Raw genomic sequence first — 22859 nt, forward strand, 5'->3', positions numbered from 1 at the left:
CAACTAGAAGTTTTCCCCTTTGTAAGGAGATTTTTGATGGCAAAACTTAAAGGTGAAGATTATTTCCACACACATTACCACACAGAAACCACACCTCCATTCTTTACAGAATACAACACAGAAAAGACATGCACACACAAAACCCACTCTAATACTTCCAGTTGAAAATTCTGATATTATATACAACATATAAAGAAACAGGCATTTGTTAAAGCCAATTTCAAGAATACTTTAACCGAACTTGGTAAATCACTTCTATAGCCAATATTGCAAAACTCTGCTCTCAAGTTTCTTTCATTGAAAGAAAGGTATTTCTTTTTAAGGCTAGACCATTCCTTTGCACAAAATATTCCACATTATTCCAAGATTCAGTGAAACTTTGCTCTAGAAATATCAAGTGCTAACAAGTTCTAGCAAACAACTCTATACTTTCTGTAGGGAAGCATGGGATTTTGAACAGCCTTCTAACACCTAAAAAAATTAGAAGATGCAAGCCTCTCAATACTCTAAGATTAAACAACTTCATAACCAAAGACTTCAGCAGCAAATGCTTCCTGAAGTAGTAAGAGCTGGCTTAAATACTCTTTTCCAGCTCCTGAAGTACATGCTTCACATTACCAGGAAGAATCCTTCTCATTCCCCAGAAAGCTAGGACTCTACAGGCAGTGATACTGAGGAATACAACTGAAAAAGGAATGCAACTCTAATCTCAGCCTCTTTTCCTAGAAAGTTAATGTCCTAAAAAAGAGTGGTGGTGGGAAAGAGAGAGAGAGACATGCACACATAGAAGTCATATCTGAGCTGAATACCCTAAGTTTCTAATCAGCCTTCTGCCACACTTGCCAATGCTACAGAAACATATGTAGTTCTTCACATCAAAATGGTAAGCAAAATGGCAAGGACAGCAGTGTTCTAACAAGCCTCACCATATAATAGCTCATTATCAAGTACCTCTCACAAATGGAGATATGCAAAAGCTACCAAACCCTAGCAAAATAAATAAATAAATCACAATGTATAATGGAAGAAGCAGATTAGAGTTCAACAATAGGAGTTTATTAACCAAGACTCCACAATATGGGAAGTATTTTTCACCAGCATTTTACAGCAGAAAATTATATGAACAATTTTTAGTTTCCAGTGTTGTAAGGAATATGACCAGCAATAAGTGAGAGCATAATCATATTCAACTGTCATTTCCTACCATATTACTAGCACATCTGTTTACCAAAAAACCAAAGGCCAACAGGATCTTTCAGTTGGCAGCAGTTCAGTGCCACTACAACCATGTACAAACATCTGATCAGAGTAGCGACAGATAGGCTTGTCCTCTCTGAGACGATAATACTTCAAAAACACTGATCACATTCAGAGAAGTTTGCAATGTGTTTTTAAGAGTGAAACATGCAGTGTTGAACCAGGAGGCTTTCTGCTGGTTAAAAACTTCCCTTTTTCTTCTTTCCTACCAACTGATCCCAGTAACTAAGTCATGTTTAGTCATGCCACCTTACCAGTAACCTCTCTGCCACAGGTACAAAGTGAGCACATAGAGAAAACAGACTGAATCATTTTAATGCCCATATTCATATCGACTAAAACCACTTTCATTCACGGTAGTAATTTGTGTGAAACTTGCAGAAAACTAACGTAGTATATAATCATGGTTAAAGGAAAAAATGTAACTGAAAATTTCATCTAGGTAAGTTCAAGAAAATTTATTTTTAGCAGTTTTCCCTCTCTACTTTAGGTTCTTGTGATGATACACTTTTTTGCTGAATGTAAGTCACTGATGAATACTTCCTCTCCCCACTCCTTGTTTCAGGACAGTTACTAAAGTTCAAACAGCAAAACCGCACACACAGCATTGTCAAAGATGAACAGCATTTTACTTCCTATACTTTCCTACACAGTCTCCGAACACACAGTACTTACGACCACATTAAAAAACAAAACAAAAAAACCCTACAAAACATTAAGGAGATGAAAAGTGTTGTTGGTTTGGGGTTGTTTGTTTGCTTTTGCATTACAATAGGACTTGAAAACTGAAAATCACTCACCTAAAATGAGATGAAGCTTTGTATCCGTCTGAAAGGCATAATGCAATGTGACTAAAAATGGTGATTGCCTAATATGCTCCAATACTTGTCGTTCTGTCCTTGTGTGCTCAGTTGTTTTGGCTTTTTGAACTATTGTCGCTTTCTTCAGTACTTTCATGGCATACAGTTTTCCAGCATCATGGCCACTTACTTTCCTTACTAGGAACACTTTTCCATAGGCTTAAAAAGAAAATGTGGGGAGAAAAAAAATGGTCACACACTCATACTACAGGTCTGGCTAGTATTATATCACTGCTGATTTTAACATGGTATCATATTTCTCATTTGTCCTTTTTTCCCCCCATTATTCATTATTGTGCCAAACAGCATCACAGCAACCAAGTTAAAGTTTTTCAAAACAATTTTTTTCCAGTTTCAAACTGATCTTATTAGCAACATATCAAGGGGGGGGAGGGGAGACAGTGGGAACAAACCTAACTATTTCAGTATTAAAAAAAAGGTTATTTTTTACTTTGTAATAATATATCACACACACAATTTAGAATTTAGTAGGAGTTTGGAGTCAGAGATACTATCTTTCTGTCCCCCAAAAGGTCTGCTCCATATTTAGGCAACTGGCACATTAAGAGTTTTATAGCATTGAAATACCAAAAGCCCCTACTAGAAAAGTCAATGAATTCTTTCCATCAATATGAAGTACATAGTAACCTTAGAAAATTCCTACACTGGACTTAAAGGAGAATAAGTTGGAGAAACTGTCTCAAATAAAAAGTTTTCTAAATAAAAACAGCAAAAGAAATAGTCACTAGGACTAAAAGGTATTCATTCAAGGGTTTTGAAGTATTGCACGTAAGTGTTATTTTTAGGTATTTCTTAGAAGACCCTCCATACTGGAGTGGCAAACATGACATCCATTTTTTATAAAAAGGGTTCCTGGAAACTATCAATGAATTTGACATCTGTACTAGGCAAACCTGCAGAAAGAATAAAGATTAGAATTAGTAAATGCATAAACAGGATACTATGTGAAAGAATTAGTGTTCTCCTTGTAGATGGAAATAATTATTTCTATTAAAAATTGCTCAAAGGAATCATGTGGAAGGAAGAAAAAAAATGATCTGGTTGACTTATTTAGATTTCCAAAACACTTAACAAGTTCCTTTACAAAACTGTCTGAAGAACATTGAACAATCACAGATTCAAAGAGAAAGTCCTCTCATGGATTAAAAATACATTAGTGGACAGAAAACAGAGTTTAGAAATTAATTCTTTTTTTTTAAGGCAGCAGGTCACCACAATAATTCATCCTGCTTGATTCAGTTACATATCAACTTAGAAGCTGATTTTCTCAGGTTAAATTATTCACTCCAGCAAAGGTCAAAGGTGACTGCGAAACTGCAAAACAATAACATGATATTAAGTAGCTGAATAATAAAATGGCAGATAAAATTCCAAGTCGATAAATGAGTAATTTCTGCAAAATAAAATAATAATTAATTGCGCAAATGGTTAGAACTGAAAACACATACACTTGGAGTTACTACCGACAAATGGATGAAAAAAACCACTCCCCTTAATGGACAAAATATCAGAAAGTAAACAGATGCTAGAACCATAAGGAAAGGATTGGCAGGGAAAAAGGACCCTGCTCCCAAACAAAACCTTCGGGAGCACAAATCCAGAAATCTTTACGCTATGGCATGAAAACTGTGTGCGCTTGAATAATGCACACTGTTTTGGTCCTCCTCTCTTTTGTTCCCAGTTCACCCATCAGAAGAAAGAAGTATAAAAAAAATAGTAACACGAATTATGAATGGAACTGAGCACAGACTTTTCAGTCTGAAAAAAAAGGAGAGTATTGAGAAAGATTCAAGAGTTAAATAAAATTGTATGAGGTATTCGTCAAAATAAAAAGTGGTAGCAGACGAAATCATCAGGTAGCAAAATTAAGAATTGAGCACGCACAAACAGACAATATGCAATTAAGTTGTGGAACTACTGCCACTTTGTGCTGCAGATGATAAAAAATGTAGATAGGTTCAAAAAGACATTATATAATCCTTAAGGAGACGAAATTATTATATAAAGCGGAAACAGAAAAGTCAACCTGTGGCTCAAGCAGACCTTCTTAGAGAGAATACTTAAAGTTTTAGAACTTTAAATATACTAAACAGAGTCTACTGTTCTTGTTGGTCTTTATTTAAGCTAAATAGTTGCTTATTAGAGCAGTATATGCTACATATAATTTGATATTTTCCCTAGCTGTTCCAGACTGGGAACAGAGAGTTTTAAACTACCTAATGTCACGCTACTTTTTCCACAACAGAGCACTTAAGGAAGTGTGCAAAGGTGATATTGCTCACATAACAGGGGAGAAAGCAGCTCTTTACCTGACTTACTACACACTAATCTAAATCCTTTGAAGTAGACTTCTTGCCTTTTTTACAGTGCCCATGATTCTCTATATGAGCTTTCACAAATATAAAATAAATGTTTACAATATACCTAACAAAGGCAGCAAACAGAGCCAAAACAGATTAATGTAAACATATCTGTCTTTTGTGGGCAACAAATATGAGATACCAGGGACAACTTTTTCCAATATGTTCAGTATTATATGGCACTCCCCATGCCCGAATGAGAGCATCTATGAACTTTAATTGTAATTATGAGATCTCAGGTATATCTGTAAATCAGACCTTATAGTCTCAAGTTGGTCATCAAGAAATGGATGACCACAGATGTTCTTTAAAAAAAATGCCAATAAACAGGCATGGGGCCATAAGTCTTGTCATAATGTACAGGCAAAATTGATCCCCCTACTATTGAGAATATTGGTTAGAAAGTATGCTCCTGCAACCAGAATTGTATCTGCATCCTTATTAAGGAGTTACTTAACTCTGAAAATTCCAGCCAAGAGCATTAAACAGGAGCTTCTTTAGGTACTGAGGAAACAGTAGTTATTATCAGAAACGTCGAGGAACATTTAAAGTTACACTAAACTGAAACAAACAAAAGTCCCTAGATTTTAACATTTTGCTACCTGCATCTTTGATTATACTTTAAGATGCATTATTGCATGCTTTTAAGTGGCAGAATTCTACCTATATATTAAACAGGATCAACTACAATTTTAAATACAGCACAGAAGAAAATTATCAGATAAATATACAAACTGTATGGAAACATCTAGAAATGAGACTAATGCTATCTTAAAGCTCTGTATCAAAATCCTTTTATGATGGCACGAATTGTTTTCATTGTAAAACTGAAAAGGATTGACAGAATGATGAAGACTCTCGGCAGTTGTGATGAGAATAAATCTTAAGTAGCACTATTTTAATAAAATGACTCATGATATACTCAATATCAGAATCTCTGGTATCATTACAAGATATCTACTTAAGAGACAACTGCAAGAGCAATCAATTTGAGGGGCAGAAAGGAAAAGGAGCACACATTAATTTCAAGAATACCTTTACCGGATAATCTTATCCCAGTAAAGCTTCTGCACTTCTCAATGAGCTACATTTTAATATTCATTCTTGTAAAATCTGAAACATCTCAGTTACTTCGCAAAAATATTTAGCCAGCAATATATCCCACATAGAAAGAAATACACACACGTGTAGCTCTCAAGTATTTGCCTCCCCCAAAAATAAAATCTTTTACAAAAACGTAATTACAAGGGGACTAAGAAAAAAATAAACAAACTAACACACACACATTATATATATATATACACACACACATACACAGTGAAGGGAAGTCTACTGCAAATTAAAACTGATACCAGGCCTAGCAGACGACTAAAAGATTTCACATCAGCAATTTGTATCAAACATCTGCTTAAATTAAGAGGCAGAAAAACAAAACGGGAGGTTAAAAATTTCCTCTCATTAATGCCTTTCTTCACGAATAGTTATTATTTACTAACGTCAACTGTTGTAAGAAGTAAAAATTCAGAAAAAACAATAGAACATTATAAAGAATATACTTACTGAAAGTCAACAAATTAAAAATACGAAATAATCTTTGCTTGTTTCATGTATTTTGTTTTACTGATGTAAAGTGTTAATGATTTGTTCAACAGATGAGTTTACTCGAATAATAGCTCCTTAATATAATGTAAAAGTCTCTGACTCAGTAGAAGGCTAATTTCTGCTTCCTTGCCTTTTCCTGTAACATTTAGGGCAAAAGAAAAGTATGTATAGTATGATATTCTTGTAGCACACACATTTTTTATATAATTTTTATAAAATTTTTATAAATGTGTGTATATATGAAGAAATATATATTAAAAATATACATACATACATTTATATGAAACAAGCACCCTTCTGATTGAGAAGACAAAACTAGGCATAAATGAATGCAAAAGAAAAAAATGCAAATTGAAGAAAACAACAAATGTGAAATTATACACAATCATGGCATGAAGACAACGCTATCACAGAGAACCTATTCCATGGGAAAAACATCAGCCTAAGGATACTATTTCTTCCTGACTGGATTATTTTACTGTCTTTAAAAAAATAAACTTTTAAAATAAGAATAAATACAAATAACCCTTCACTGTTACTGTTTTACTGCTGAAAAAACACCACCAAGTTTATAAAAAGCCATCACAATTACGTATACTTAAGCAAGGCAGCGTTTAATGCAACATAATTTTGATTATCATCTTTAGTTACTCTAATTGCCTCACATCAGGCTATTAAAAATATTGTCATTAGTTAAAATAGTATCTACATCCACCAAGTAATTTGCCTGGAGGCTTCAATATATTCTGCCTTCCATTACTGAAGATCATTGAAGTGTCAAATAACTTGAAAACACTTCGGAGACTCGCTGCACAACTCCACAGTGGCAAATTTTTTTAAAAATCATCACAGCTTTTAATTATCTTCAACTGTACTACAATAATACCAGTAATATCTAGAAGTTCACATCGGGATAAGGCTTTCAGTTCTTACCTAAACATACAGTAAGTGTAAACTCTTTATTCACCACAAATTAAAACAAAGCTATCAGATCTCCTCTTTCATTTTCCTTTAAAATCACTCCAAAACATATGAGAATGTCATTTTTGTCCCTGCAAACCAATTTATCTACGATGACCTCAACTGCCCCATCACCAGTTTTCAACTTCACTGAGTTTACTAATGTAAAGGAACAGGAAAAGAACAAAGCTGTTCCCAAAACCATCCAAGAAATGTTTTCTGCTCTTTCATCATCTTGGTCGTAATTTCAAGGCAAGTCTCTAAAGGAAAAACAGGGGTTCACATGTCTTTGAGTTCCAGGAACTTCCCTGCCTTCCCCTCAGCCTCTGATTTAAAAAACAAAAAACAACAACAACCAACATCACCTTAAAAAGACTTCAATATCTCAAATAATGAAATACATCGCTTTTCATTTTTATAGCTGAAAGGCATCTAATAAAGCACCTATAATTTGCACTCCAGCAAAGGACTTAGACATAACATAGCAGTCATCCTCTTTCCTCCAGTCTATACTCAAGTATGAGAGCAAGAAATTACAGACCTAAACAGGATCCTCAAAACTCAGGAAAGAACACAGTTCAGATCTTTCAGATCTTGTAGCAAAGTCTGCATGCAAACAAGTGGTTAAATTTGGTTAAATTCTTACGAACTTTTTGAGGGAAAAAAAATCTCTGCTACAGAAGTTGGCTAAAAAAAAAGCGCAAGGTATGCTGCACAGGAGAAAAATAATACTCTAAAAAATACTCTATTTAGAGTAACTGAATGCATAGCTCTGAATTTTCCAACCGCAGCAGATAATGCAAGGACTACTGCATTTTTTTCAAGTTCGTTTTCCATATTTAAAATACAGGCCTTGTATAATAATTCTTATTCCTTAAGGCTAGATATTACAAAGGATTTAGTATGTTATTAGATGAAGAGTACTGGAGTCAATCTGTAGCTCTCTGTGGTTCTGTAGCCATAGGCCCATTACCATTTCTTTGTCCCTACCACCAGCTACTGAGATTGGACAGCAAGAGCTGTCTCCTTATGCTTTTTGGGCATAAAAATTTACTTCAGAAACAAAAATGTAATTCTTTATGATCTAATGACTTAATGAATTTACAAAAGAATCTATATGACATCCAATTGCAGAGATCAAAAACTGTTGCTTTGTTGCTGATTATGCAGTGGTTAGTGGAACTATAGTTCCACTGCTAGCAGTTAATGATCACTAACATTCAAACTTTTAAAATCAAAACATTTAACTTTTATAGACCTTGATCATTGTCCACCTTCACTGACCTGCCTACTCAACAGTGCATCTGTCAGTACTGACAAAATGTGTCAGCATACTAGAATACACAGCCACCACTTTTGCCTTCTGTGTATATATATGCACATATATACACATAGACACACATATACACACAGAACCTTAACAAAGGGGAAACAAAGCATTAGGATTATATCAACAGTCTTGCTAGTTACAAGCAGTACTTCTACAACATCCCCAGAACCTCCAACATCATGCTGAAATTCACAATACAGTGCACATTTTCCATCTTAAAAATTTGGAGATTTGAGTATGATGGATACAGACCTAGAGCATTCTATTCAACAAGGTACTGACAAGACTGTTTTCCCAGAAATTCATCAAAATAGTCTGAAGAATTTAATGAACTTTTCAAGATCATGTCTTAAATCATATTTTCCACAAACTGCATTAAATCTTCACAAATCAAGCCATTTTTCTTCTATTTTCTAAAGTGCATCTGCAATAAATGCTTCAAGTTGTAACACCTGACTACTTAATTTTGCATGATGTTTATGAAAAAAAAGTGAAGAATACCATGCTATGCAATAAAAAGGGTGATGTATCTTCCTAAAGAACATTCCAATAACAGAAAGCTCAGCTGGAAAACAAGTGTACTTAAGAGTATTGTTTCCACCATTCAACATAGAAAAACAGTGAGTCTTACCCCCTGTTCCAAGAACTTTCAAGAGTTCAAAGTTTTCAATGCCAACTTTCTCTGCATGGCCTGTCAAATTTGCTGAAGGAAGAAAAAAAATACATCAGATATGTAACACAAACATCATTTTGACTTATTATTACAGCTTCAATAAAACAAAAGTTAGCAGCTGAATGAAATAAGCAGCACTAAGAGGACACATCAGTACTATACTATACTATTTCAACTTCAAAAGCAAAGGAGTACAATTTTCCCTACAGCTATTGGTGTTCACAGAAGCACAGAATCATAATTTAAGTCAGAAGGACCTCCAAAGGTCATCTAGTCCAAATTCCTGCTCAAAACAAGTCTAATTAAATCATATTGCTCATGTCTATGTCCAGACAAGTCCTGAACAGCTCTAAGAACCGAAATTCCACAACCTATTAGGATAATCTGTTCTGCATTTAACCATCCTCATGGTATTTTTTCCCCCTAATACCTAACTGGAATTTCCCATGTTCCAACTTGTTTCTGTTATCCCTCATCCTCTCAACATGGGCCTCTAAGAAGAGTCTAGCTCCATATTCTCTGTATCCCTTGTTGGTCTACAAAGTGGTTGTAGACAGCCGTTAGGTCTCCACTTAGCCCCCAGCATCCTGAATACTCTCATGATGTTGCATGAAATGGTACTTGGGATAAGCTAAGCACAGAATTACTCCACTATTACAAGGGAAATACCTTGAATCGACATGGACAACTTGTCTGGAAAAGATTATGCTGCTAAAAAGTTATTTCATTTGCTGGGGAGCAAATGATTCTACATTTTTCTAAATCTATACCATTTTGAGTATTTTTTGCCTAACAGCCATTTTTTTCTAAGCAGGGAAGTGAAGACCCTTGTTCGAAAAAGGAGGGCTTTTTTCTAAGATGATAAAAGAAAGCCTTAAGCAGCTAGTTCCCATCTCTCCCATCTTCCATGTCTACCATATTATCCACCCATTTCTGTTAATACAACTGTAGGCCATGCAGCAAAAGTTGCCCAGGGAAATGATCTACATTAAAAGTAGCATGGCAAAAAAAAAAAAAAAAAAAAAAAAAAAATCTTAACCAAGATCAGTTCCCTGATCCGCTGTAATGACAAGCTGCACAGTTTTATTGGCTAAATTAAGGGTTAGGTACAACCAGCAGAAGCTACATAAGTTGAGAGGACTGCTAAAAAAAACATTCCTCAAAGAGTAACTTCAAATCAAGCTGCATGTTTCAAAGCCTAATAAAAAGAAAATGAGATTTAGGAAAGACATGCAGGAAGATTTCAGCAGCAACAGCACAGATTTCAAGTAAAAGATCTCTTAACCCAAAGCAAAAATTTTTAATAGGCAATGCTGGAATTAACTTACTCAGTTCAACAGAAATTCTAATTTGACTTAATATTTCTAAGAAACTCCATCAAGACTGAACGATTTCTAAATTCATTATCAGAATTTACAGTTAATCTCCACAGAACTGTAGTAACTCAGTAAGTCAAAGTAAAGAGCTTCAGGAAGACTACTCACTGCCTCTACTGAGGAGGGATAAATATCAGAAATTCTAACAGTAAGTAAGCGAAAAAGCATGTTCAAGACTTAATCCAACAAGCCTAGAAATCTGTACACATGCAGAGAATGCACCTAGGAGTGACAAAGTAATATTAGTGTTCTCATACAAGCATTGATGAAATCATTTAAAATACCATTTTCAATTCTTATCATCCATCTTTACAAGAGATTACATCGAACCTGGAATAGGTGAAGAGACTAGTTGGGATTACTGGGAGATCAGAAAGCTGAAAAGAGCTTTCAGAATTTTCTCTTGAATTAATACAACTGACAAAGATTTTCACAAAGCTGGGGGAATCTGCAAGCTCTGCTAGTGTTACATGTAATAAAAAATACACAGCACAGTAGAATTATTGGAACTGATGACAAAAGTAATGTTTCTCCATTTTAATAATATATAACGGATGAGATTTCAGTATCACAATTGTTACCAAATCAATGATGCATGTACTCCACATCAGCTGAGCTGAAGCTTACCGTACTGTTTTCACTGCAAATAGAACAAATACTGTTGCTAGTGCCACACCACAGTTATTGCTGAAGTCAGCAAAAGGAAAACATATCCATCTGCCAAGAGATCAGTAATAGCCGGTAAGGCAGAACTAGACTGAGTTAATGCCTAAAGAATAACTGTAAGTCATGTCACACTCAGGGAACAGTCTGTCTTGAGGCAACTGAGTACTATATATTACTTTCTTCTTAACAAAACTTGAGAAGTGTACTCAATATAGGGAGTTTCAAAGCAGCATCTTTCCTGCCATGAACAGCAAGAGTCATGGACTATTCTAAGGCGACTAGTGCTACAATGTCCACAATCTTCAGTAAAACAGGACGTTGCTGAGGAGATCCAGGACATAAAACTTGTCTGGATAGTACCTAAATGCTGAATTTAAGTGGTAAGAAAATTTTGCTCAAAAAAAATGATTTTGATCTTCCATTATGGAGTGCTCCAAAAACATTTTAACATTTCATCTTTTAAAGAGCTGTCAGAAGAAAGCTTTTCAATTAAATGTCCTTCCAGGAGGCAAAAGTATCGTATTTTTCAAACAGAATAAGAAGACGGAGAGAATGGAATACTGAGAAATGCTGTATCTCCAATAATACACTGAAGACTTGCAATGTTAGCTATAGTCCTAAAAGAGACCAAATCTTAACCTGTACCCCACATTCATTAACCTTAGTAAAACTTTCCCACTTTCATGAGATTAGACAGCAGTAAGTAAAGACCTGACTGATAACTAATTATTTTGAGGTATTATGTATTTGTTTCAATGTGAACTATAATTTTGTGCTATCCATTTAATTTATCCATTTCTACTTCCTCTTAGGTTAAGTGCCAAACCTTAAAAAAAAAATGTTATTGTAATTTCATTTTCATAATAAAGGGGGGAAAAAACAACACAAATATGCATGCTATCACTATAAAAAAAATTCCACCTCTTTCTTCATTATACTGAGAAAAGAAGCCAGCCCACAAGATCAGATAGCCAAGAAGTATGCATAATACATGGTGGTAGGACATTTGAAACAAACTCTCTCCCAGAATGATTACCTATACTTAAGTAGAACTATCCTTCACCTAAAAATTTAACAATAAATCTACAAATCCACTGGAAAAGATCAACAATTCCCAGACAGTACTGCCATTCCCCCCAAAAAGCAAGTTGAAGAGCTTGCTCCTATTCCACATTCTTTCCCATGACACTGCTGGAGCATTTCTTTGTCTTCATTCACCAAAACTAAATGCTGCAGTTTTTGCAGCAAAAATGAGATGAGTTTCCCCAGAACTAAGGTTGCTATATTGACATTCCCTTGAACTTGCTTTGAGGAGTACATATCCCCAAAGATACGTTCTTATATTCACCAGTGACTCCAGAAAAGTCCTAATGACCACTGCTGGAGGGACTTTCCACAAGGAACTCTTTCCGCAATTACAAGACAACTGTTACGAGGTTTGAGAGACTTTGACAGATTGCAACAAGAAGGCCACTGCTGACAGATGAGATGTATCAGAGAGAACAAGTAACTCAGGGAAAGGCCCCTACCACTCCTTAACCCTCACTATGCTAAAACTGGTATCAGAGCCTGACTCCACAATTACCTGTGCAACCTCCATGAAGACAATATACGTTAGAGTATGTACAGCAGGATGTACAGTCATAGATGAGTCCACTTCTAGTAGTGGCACCGTAACACTTCACTGTATACAAAGATGCCATTCAGAAATAGTGGTTTTGGTTCAACTCTTAATTTAAGAAGTGAGCACAAGGAAAGCTGCTTCAGCAATAGAAAGCTTTTATTTCTCCATGTCATGTCTGCTCAAGCGCATTGATGCATCAGTGGAAGAGCACAAAGGAAGGCAAGCTTGGACAGGAGGCAAGTATTGCCCAAATGAACAGGACAAGAGTTTTGCCATATGTGATCTGAAGCTACGCATGACATGGCAGTATCTAGGATGGTGGAACATCATGAGAGAGAGGGAAAAACAAAACCAACAAACCAACAAAGAAAACAAGCAATAAGCTGACAGCATCTTCTAAGAGGCATGTTAACTAGATGGGTGAACAATTAGGAAAGTTTCTATCTGCACATTTTCTGCTCTAGTCCACAGCAACCAGCATCAGACCAATGTAGTAGGAAGGATAGTACACAGCTGAAGGAGACAGTAAGATATAATGGATCAATCCAGAAACAAAACTAAAGGGAAAGGCCAGACATGATGGCTATCTACAAAAGCAAGCAGAAATAATGGTATCGGACCCAACTGTCACCTCCAAAAGCATCAAGAAAGCAAATGCCTAGAAATATTCCCACTGTGGAGACAAACATCCACATGCAGGGACACCACTGCATGATGATCTATATTACTGTTCTCAGTTCCCTACGAGTATGGCAGCCTATTTAACTCTGGGAACCAGAGCCAAGTATTTATACTTGATGGAGAAGATCCAGGTGACGTAGGAATTGACACTGTCACTAGGACTACCCTTGAACTTTGAGGCAGCCTGTTGGGAATTATGAAATATGCAAGATAGCACTGCCTAATGACTCTGTCGCTTTTAGTTGTGAATTTATCATCTTAGTATTTCAGCAGTGCTGGCTTTTAAGCCTTCAGATGTGCCTTCAGATTCTGGACTCCATGGCATATAGGTTTTGAAGTAGAAAGACAAAACTAGAACTTCACCTGCTCGATTAGTTCAAACAGCTTACAACTGAAGATGAACTCTGCCTGAGAGCAGCAACTTGTCTTCACTACTCTCAGCAACATTAGATCAGCTCTGCTGTTTTCACTGAGCACAGCAAAGAACCTCAGAGGCTTTCAAGCAAAACAATGACAGCAAACAAGGAAAAGGGGGAGAAGAAAGCATGCAGCTCTTCAGATTATTAGGTGTCTGATGCCTGGTGCTAACATCAGCTTTTTTCTAATCTATTATTCTAGATAATAGCTCAGCTCCACTTACCTAACTTTTTTCATCTACTTTTTCATCACAGCAAAGAACAAATGCTATTTTTCAAAGTTATTTGAACATAAACTTGAGAGTATCCTTTACTTAGGGCAAAGAGTGGGTGTCCTTCCTTGAAATTAAGCAAAACTAGCACATTCTTTACCGAGTTGTCGCAGACTTCTTGCTGCTACTTGGCAAAAAAACCCCACACATATAATAGAAACCACACAACTATTCCTTGCTAGATACCAAAGAAAACAAAATCAGGATGTTTTATTGTTTTTTTGTTAATATACAAAATTATTCTTCAAATGTAACCGATTATAGCAAATATAGAATTATTTCTGAAGGCAAATGAAAACTGTCTTACAAATTTAAATTTGATTTTTTTTTTTTACGAGTACACTATCTCAAGAACTACCAGCATTTTTACTGGGCCAAAAGAATAAAGCATGCACACAATTCTGAACTCACAGCACAGAAAACAGATACCATGCATGTTACTTTGAACTCTAAAATCACAACTAAGGTAACTGCAGTAACAACTGCTCATGCCCTGTAGCATTAGACGCTTAAGGAGAATGCCACTTGAGCAGAAAAAAAAAATTCAAGAACTCACAGAACTGTTGAACCCATTCTGGAACGCTTGGAGACCAAAATTTTGCACAGTCAAAGATGGCAAAGACCTTCTGAATTACTAGCTATGCTTAATACAACTCGTGGAAATTCAGAAGCATGAAATACTGTGGGGAACAAGACAGATAACAATCATTGTCATTAACGACGGCAACTAAAGCCAGGGGAAAAAAAAAAAAAAAAAAAAAAAAAGAAGTGTCCCATCAGAGTTATCATTTGTACATCAGAAATCGAAATAGAAATAAAAGAAATAAAAGTCTGAGACTAATGATCCAGACTCACAATAGTCTGAATTGGAAAGTGCAGCTTACTAAGAACTATTTGCATTCATTAGTAGCAGTCCCTTTGCTATTCTAAAGGTGATTTTACTGTGAAGTTTGTCGTTACTATAAGTAAGCTAGAAACTAGATATGCAGTAACACTATACATCATGTAATAGCACTCCCCCCCCCCCAAAAAAAAAAGTAGCTAGGTAACACACTAATGAATAAAGTTGCTATAGATAATCTAATGCTGAAGAAAGGGTTGAAACAGCTAGATCAAAATAACAGATGTCTAAAGATTTCTGCATACCTTTTCAAATCAGAAATGACATCAAAGTGCAAGGTATGAATCAGCTGTGGCCTTCTCTGTCAGCAGAAATAAGTAACACATCAAAAAAATACGTTTCCTTCAATTACAGTCTCTCTCTCTCTCAACACAGTGTTAAAAGGAACAGAACGTAGATTAATTAATCAACTACAGAAGAACAACTGACAATTTAAGTTTTGGTGGAAGGGATTTACATATTAGCTTCTACAAACATTAACCAGAGAAGCTCAAGAATTATCTTGAGAACGATCCTCTCTAACATAACCTTTTATGACCAATTGTCCAAACATAAAATGCTTACAGATATCAACAGAAAAGAGGGAAAGGAAGGAGTCACAAGAGATCACAAAACAAAACATAAAAATAAATAAAAGAACAGTGTGTAATTCAAGTCCTGCATAAACCAGGCCATTTGTCTATCTACAGAACAAGCTGGGGGCAAAGCCTGCATATTGTCATTAGAGTTGTATAACAGTTAAAAAAAAAATAATAATTCAGTGCTTAACATTTACCAGAAGATATCAATAAATGCTGCCAAGTGATGAAGGGAATCCAACAGAAATTTTTACATCAGGAATATAGCTGCAAATCACAATCTCAGTTGCCTAAGCTGTCTCATATGTTTAAGCAACTCTAGCAAGTGTTTTCTTGACAGTTTACTAAATTTAAGATCCTAAAATGCCTCTTAAGTGGCAAGAAAAGCTCTTAAATGTTTAGTTGAGCTTTTAAACTATCCTTGTGTTTAGAGATCATTAGTATAGGCTTCAACAATAGAGTGGTAATAAAAGCTATGACTGCTAGTCCTCATTTATATTACACATTTCACAGAATATCACTGAAGCAACAGGAGTTTTAAAAGTAACAGACTTTATACCTGCAGATCTTCTTAGTCAAGTTCACCAAAAGTCCAAAAGATAGATAGTCACTATCCGTCACAATCAAAGCTGATTTAGAACTTACTAGAAGATAAATACCAAGAATTTCTTAGACTACAAAACATATAAGAAAAAAAAGTCTTGATTTTGTAAAAAAATAACATCCAGAGATTTAAATTATATCAAAGAGGATTCACAAACTCACTCTCTAAAAGTAAGTTTTGTACTTCCTAGAGGAATACCAAAACATATATACTTTAGTGCTTAACAGAGAGAACTAGAACTAAAGTCACTATAATTTAGTATTTGAAATATTCAGCTCTTAATATGTTCTGATCTCGACAAAATATACAGAATTAGTAGACAGTCATATATGAAAACTGTTTCTTTCACAAAGTATCATTTGAAACACGGTCTTTAAACTTTCGTAAGAATGTTTTCTTTTAAAGATAAAATATATAATACTGAAGAGTGCCAGCTATAGCTCCATAGCAAAGTCTGAACTGTACTTAAAGCATGGTTTCATCATCTTTTTTAGGCATAGGAATCTTTATAATGACTTAGGAAATATAATCTCAACATACAAGGAACTGTCTTACAATTTGCAAATAAATACTCTCATTTAGGTTCTCATTTCAAAAGGGGTAACTAAGAATTTGTAACATTAAATCTTTCCAACAGAATGTGTATTGTCTTAAGCTTTTCATAGTTTCATACTGAATTATAAATTAGACTACTTTTTGACTCGAGTGTAAGTTCCAGACCTTTCTGCCTCTGAAGCCCTGGAGCCCACTGTTACATTGACTTCTAGGCTTCACAATCCTTTTCCTACATTGGAGTCAGACAGACAAAGTGCAAGTTAATGCAAGTTCTTCAGTATAAAGTTTTTAACAGTATTAAACCGAATCCAAGTATCTTCTTCAAAACAGGGTAAATCTGCCAAAAGGAAAAGAACAATAGTTCAAAGCAAAACAGCACACACACTGCCTACTGTCCACACACTGATCGTCTCTGACGAGTTCCCTCTGAGATCTCAGTTTTGCAAATCTTAATCTCTCACTGGGCAAAGCAGGAGGCACACAGGCACGCTGCAAGTTGGACAACTTCCTACCCTAGTCACATACACTGAAGGTTCAGGATCCTTAGATCCTTATTTTTCCCCCCCCATAGCCAAAAACTACAATAGAATCCAACTGAAAAAAAAAATCATGTTAGGTTCTGCTTCATTCTTACCTTCATATATTACATCCTTCCCTTTTACACAAAAATTGTTCTCTAATAGTCTTTATATTTGTCACTGTTTGTTTCCCTGACATTAACAGCCAACAAAAAATGTGAAGAGGATATTACACATTTCTTTCACTGTCAACGGTACATAACTTCTTAGGTCTCCAAAAAGTTTAGAAGTTGTACTAATTCCAAGATTAGCCTTAAAAAAAACCTTCTCCTTTAGAGAATTCAGAAAAATTCATTTTCTTATTGTTTTTTTCCAGCAGAACCAAAGCACAGGTTGTTCTCAACAGAAACAACCACTTCTTATCATTTGATCTTGGATTTTTTTTCTAGTTTCAGACAAGGGATTCTACTTTCTCAAAACCTTCTTTCCTTCTCAATGTAAGGAAAAGGAGATTGCGACTAATTTGAAAAAAATTGAGAGTTTCGGTTGAGAAAAAAAGATGTTTTTGTGACAATCTCTTCTGAAGAAAGGAAACTTCAGTTGCTGAATATATTAGCAGAAAATTGAATAAATTAGAAGAAACTTGAAATGTGTCCTAAAAGTCACTGTTGTTTCTATTCCACCAAACACTTAGGAACAAAGAACTGAAGCATACACATGCAGGTGGTTTGCCCAACTGTACTGGGGGCAAACCAGAGTGTATTCTCTGATTCTTTGCATTGCTAAAGTAAACTATACATACACTGAATGGTGCCAAGTCTCTGCAGTACAGCAAATCATATGGCATCTCATAAGGGCACTGAAGTGCTGTACGCTACAGTTCCTTTCCTATCACAGATCCAATCTACATGCCTGTGAAGTGATGTTTTTTCAGCAATTGCCTTTTGGTCATGCAACAAAGAATGAGTTTCAGAGCCCTAATTTTAGCACTCTACCCTGTATTATTAAGGTTAACCATACATGCCAAGCTAGCATCATAATTTCAAAGTCAAAGGTAAAGTTTAAAAGAGTCAAACCATGGTACGAGAGGGTTAATGATCAGCTGAATGCTATGTAGAATCTCTACGGAGTAAAACATTGCATATGCTCTAAATCCACATTTTTGCATACCACAACACTTGCTTGAAGCTAACAAGTCAACTGTTCTGTTCTCAGAGATACTTGTTTCATCTTAAATTCAAATTTATATGTTCATTACTCACTTGGCCATAATTGATGCCTGTCTCTGTAACTAGTTTAATACTTCAAAAGCAATTCCAAGACTGAAGTAATACCAAGTATAACTATAGGCCCCCATGCCTACGTTATGAACATAATTCTTAATACTTTGAGTGAGTTACTATTATCAAGAGGTTCAGGCAATAACTCTGAGCATATGAAAACGTGACACTTCCTTCTCACAGAAGCCATGATTTCTACCACAACAGTACATTCTTCTAAAGCACTGTGGAACCTGACCTCTTTTTTCATCTGCCAACTGACAACTATGTTTGACATGTAAGTCTAAATCATTCAATTAGTCACAGAGCTAACAACATCAAATAAAAAACACACAAAGGAGGGGAACTTGGGCATCTAAAAAAAAAAAAAAGGGACACTCATGGTATATAATTTCAGTATTTTAAAAGAACAAAATTCCTGTGTTTCCAGTTCCTGTCCTTACATGTCTCCTCAATCTCTTCCCCAAAATGAAGCAAAAGCAAATAATCACACTGCAGGTTTTAAAGCCTGAAAAAAGTTTCAATTATCTTAGAGATTATTTTTATATAAAAGTGCAATTTTCCCTTCAAATTATGGTATCTCCATGCATTGCGTAGAGACAAGTTCTGAGACAGTATCTTAGTATGTGTCTTGCATAGTGATGACACCACTGACACCTTTAGGAGTAGGAGTCTCCCAGGAGTACATGACAGAGCAGCTCCCTCCTCCACCCTAATGTTCCAGAAATAGACAATCCATTGCTGGAAAGCATTTTAAAGAAAGCAGAGCTCTAAATACTTAATAAGGAGAAGAAAATGGGGAGAAGCAACTGATTTCCACCAAACTGAATTTCAGAAGCTTATGAAGAGACAAACAAGCTTGAGAAAATTTACATTAAAAGCAAGCATCAGTACTTTCTGAACCTATAAAAGTTTACAATCAGGACTGATCAAAACAAAAAAATGCTTATTATGCTATATTAGACAGTTCTTTGCCCAGTTTCAAAGAATGTGCTTATTCCTCAAACGATCTTTAAATAAATATCCTGCGGAGATATGAGCTGTCTCAACTTCTATAAAAGAAATCTAGACTTAGTAACTGTACAGAATGTATGGTTTGCACTTCCTTTCCCACACTTTCTCTTGCACACTGAAATGTAACAGTACCTAAGGAGAGAAATAAGTTTTCCACCAGTTCTTTCTCCCCTACTTCAAAGAAAACTAAGCTATCAGGAAGATAGCAAGAGAAAAAGCACAGTGTGTGTGTGCATTTTTTAAAGCTGCAGTGATAGCCATGTTCCACTGGGGTACTTCTGTAGAACCCCTGGACTCGAGTGACCCTGTGCTAAAGGGCTGAACCTTATCAAAGTGATCTCAACAGTAACATCTGCTTTCATGATTGGTACATTAAAGAATGCTAACTATGTTAACCTGGGGAGCACTTTTCTAAAACTTCTGAGATGAACACCAAGCATCACGTAACTACTTTTACTCAATTGTGGAGAAAAGAATAAAAGAAGATGGAGAGAAAATAAATTAAGAGCATGGGTTAATAGCACCTCCGCTGTTAATAAACACCAAAATTATATATCCTGGTTATACTACTATTTAAAAGTGCTAAATGTACTTTTAAATTAACAGTAAGTTCTAAATATACCACAGTATTCAAGTTGCCTGGAAACTTCTGAGAAACACAAAGTCCCTATTAAAAATGTATAAAGATCTTCCATAACACAACTTACAACACAGCATTCCTGCTCTATCACGAAAGGTCATATATTTTTCACATGCTGAAATACTTCTACAAAGGGTCTTCAAGTAATTACTGAACTGTGGGAAGGTGCATAGACTGAAAAAACAGATAACTCTGAGGTTTTCTACTGGCACGTTCTTCCCCGTACAATGCAGGCATTTCACCGATTTCAGAGAAAATAAGCCACAGAAAACTGCATCATTTAGGACTGTAACAACACCCCCCCATGCCCCCTCAACCCCAAATACTGACATATGCATAAAAGTCAAGTCCATAAATGAAGAAATACGGAGAACGGTTGGCCATTATCTACAACCTCTTATCTCCTCCAAAAGCGTCAAATCCCACAACGGGAAAGAGGGAGCCAAATACTCAAGTGAAATATTTCTCAGAAATAAAATAAAAGGTTCCTTTCTCCCCCCACCACCACCATCTTATACTCTCCAGCCCATTTCTTTCCGCTCATCCTTTTATTTTTTCTTCCTCCTTCCTGGCCCCAATCAACCCTCTTGAATCCTCATCTCCCCTTCCTCCTTTCCGACCACTTCTCCCCCAAGTCCCTGCAGCCTATCGCCCGCCAGGGCCCCCTCGCCGCCCTCCCCGGACACCAGCGCCCCCCTGGGCGCCCCGCCGCCGCCCCCCGCTCCCGCACGGCGCTGCCGACCCCGCCATCGCCGCCTCCCCCGCGGCCATCCCGCCCGGCGCGGCGCGGCGCGGCGCGGCCCCGCCAGGCCTGCCCGCGGCCGCGCCGCCGCTCACCGTTCTTCAGCTCGTGCTTGACGGTGAGGAGCGGCAGCTCCGCTTCCTCCGCGGAGCCGGAGGGTCCCTCCATTTTCTCGCAGGCGAGCGCTCGCCCTGCCTCGCTCCCGTGTGTGTGCGCGCGCGTGTGGAGGCGGGGGGATGTCACCTGGTCCGAGGCGGGTTGTATTTTTCAGGGATGGCTCGGGGGAAAAAGAGCCATAGGCGCAAACTGGAGGGAAAAGCGCGGAGACGGCTCTTCTCCCCTCCCCCTCAAGGGGGGGGAAGGCGAGGGGGAACCAACAACAAACAGTTGTTAAAGCACAGGGAGAGACACACACACACGTAGGCTTCCCTCCCCCGGCGCTCAGGGCCAGCCCATGCCCTTGCGGCTCCCCTCCCCCGTGCTCGGGCTGCCCTCCCCGCCCAGCGGCGGGCCGCCGCGCCGAGCCCAGCGCGGCCCAGCCGGCCCAGGCAGAGCCGCGCGCGCGGGGGGGGGGGGGAGGGGGAGGCAGGAGGGGGGCGCTCTCCGCGGAGCACCTTCTACTCCGGCGCTCGCGCCCCCTCCTTCCTCCCGCCCCGCCTGGGCGCTCATTGGCGCGCGCCGCCGCGCAGCACAGCGGCTGTTGGGCAGAGAACATTCTACGCGCCTCCCCGCACCCTTCCGCCGGGCCGCGCGCTCCCTCATTGGCCCAGCGCCTGCGCCAACCGCTGGCTCCGCCCCGCCCCGCCGTCCCCCCATCCCTCTACTCCCTGAGCTTGTTTGTAAACATTCTCTCCCGCTTCTCCCAATCCCCACCCCCCGCTCGAGGGCGGGCGCTGCGTTGCCTGGAGAAAAGAGAAGGCGCTGATTGACCGCACAGGCTGCCAATCGCCCGAGGGAGCGGCTGTGGCGCCCCGGCGCCGGGCCTGTTCCATGGTGCTGAGGAGGGGAGGGGGATGGGCCAGCCCACCCGCAGTGGCGGCGGGGGAGCTCGTGCGACCCGTGGGGAAAAGCGGATTCTCGGCCGCAGCGGGATGGCGGGGAGCGGGGGATCTCCTCGCCGCGGGGCTCCTGGGGGCAGGGAGGAGCGAGAGAGGGCGGGGAGCTTCCCGGAGGGCTGCGGGCGCTGCCGCCCGCCCCCTGCGGCAGGAGGTGGCCGGGGAGCTGCTGCCGCTTGTATGGCGCGTCGGTATGTCCGCGCGTAACGGCGGTTCAGAGGCCGCGGCCATGTCGCGCACGCTTCGTGGCTGGGCGCAGCGACGACGTGGGCGCCCGCCGGCGAAAGCCGCGCAACTGCCGCGGATGCCGGGCGGGGCGGGCCGGCGCCGCTGCGCTCTGAGGCGGGGGGGCAACGGCCGGGGCGCGCGCGGGGAGGCAGCTTTTAAATACGTTGTGTCGCCCGGCGGGGACCTGACCGCAGCGTTACCCGGGGCTGCCGGGCGTTGTCGTCGTGTTGAGAAGTTGCACACAATTTACTCGAAGATAAAAGCAGGCAGCCTTTTTAATAGCTGAAAGGTCAAAAGCACCAGAGGAGGCTGGTTAGGTACACTGATTCGGGATGTGCTTGTTACTGGGGTCTCTGCCTCGATGTGTTACGAGGTGAAGGTAGGGAGAAGCCACCGCATCGATGTACTGCTTCACATAATTTCGTGCATTTTCATTGGTCCCCATTACTGTGTGGGAGCAGTATTCTGATAGTGACTTTTTATTCGTTTTTAAGAAAAAAAATCGGGTGTTTTGAAATGTATTAGGCCTGTTTATCTCACCTAACCCTCTCTTATGTTTTGGAAGCAACCTGCTTCCTCTAGAACTGTCTAAACTGTTTCCTGTTGATCCTGAGACAGATTACACACATTACTTTTCCTTCTATTT

At 38.5% G+C, this 22859-nt stretch overlaps 2 protein-coding genes across 2 annotated transcripts in view; one reads left to right on the top strand and one right to left on the bottom strand.

Moving 5' to 3' along the window:
* The window catches only part of RPS6KA5 (ribosomal protein S6 kinase A5), a 64524-nt gene extending 43227 nt beyond the window's left edge, over window positions 1-21297 (bottom strand). Inside the window, exons 1-3 of the mRNA XM_062576379.1 lie at window positions 21026-21297; window positions 9022-9093; window positions 2058-2276 (exon numbers count right to left, since the gene is read on the bottom strand). Of these exons, the coding sequence (XP_062432363.1) occupies window positions 2058-2276; window positions 9022-9093; window positions 21026-21098 (364 nt within the window). The 5' untranslated portion in view covers window positions 21099-21297. The remainder of the gene's footprint in view (window positions 1-2057; window positions 2277-9021; window positions 9094-21025) is intronic.
* An 825-nt stretch (window positions 21298-22122) lies between these two features.
* Window positions 22123-22859, top strand: part of DGLUCY (D-glutamate cyclase) — a 42568-nt gene continuing 41831 nt past the window's right edge. Inside the window, exon 1 of the mRNA XM_062576833.1 lies at window positions 22123-22176. The gene's annotated coding sequence lies outside the window, so the exon portion shown is untranslated. The remainder of the gene's footprint in view (window positions 22177-22859) is intronic.

The sequence above is a fragment of the Rhea pennata genome, chromosome 5 (genome assembly GCF_028389875.1).
Source record: "Rhea pennata isolate bPtePen1 chromosome 5, bPtePen1.pri, whole genome shotgun sequence".
NCBI lineage: Eukaryota > Metazoa > Chordata > Aves > Rheiformes > Rheidae > Rhea > Rhea pennata.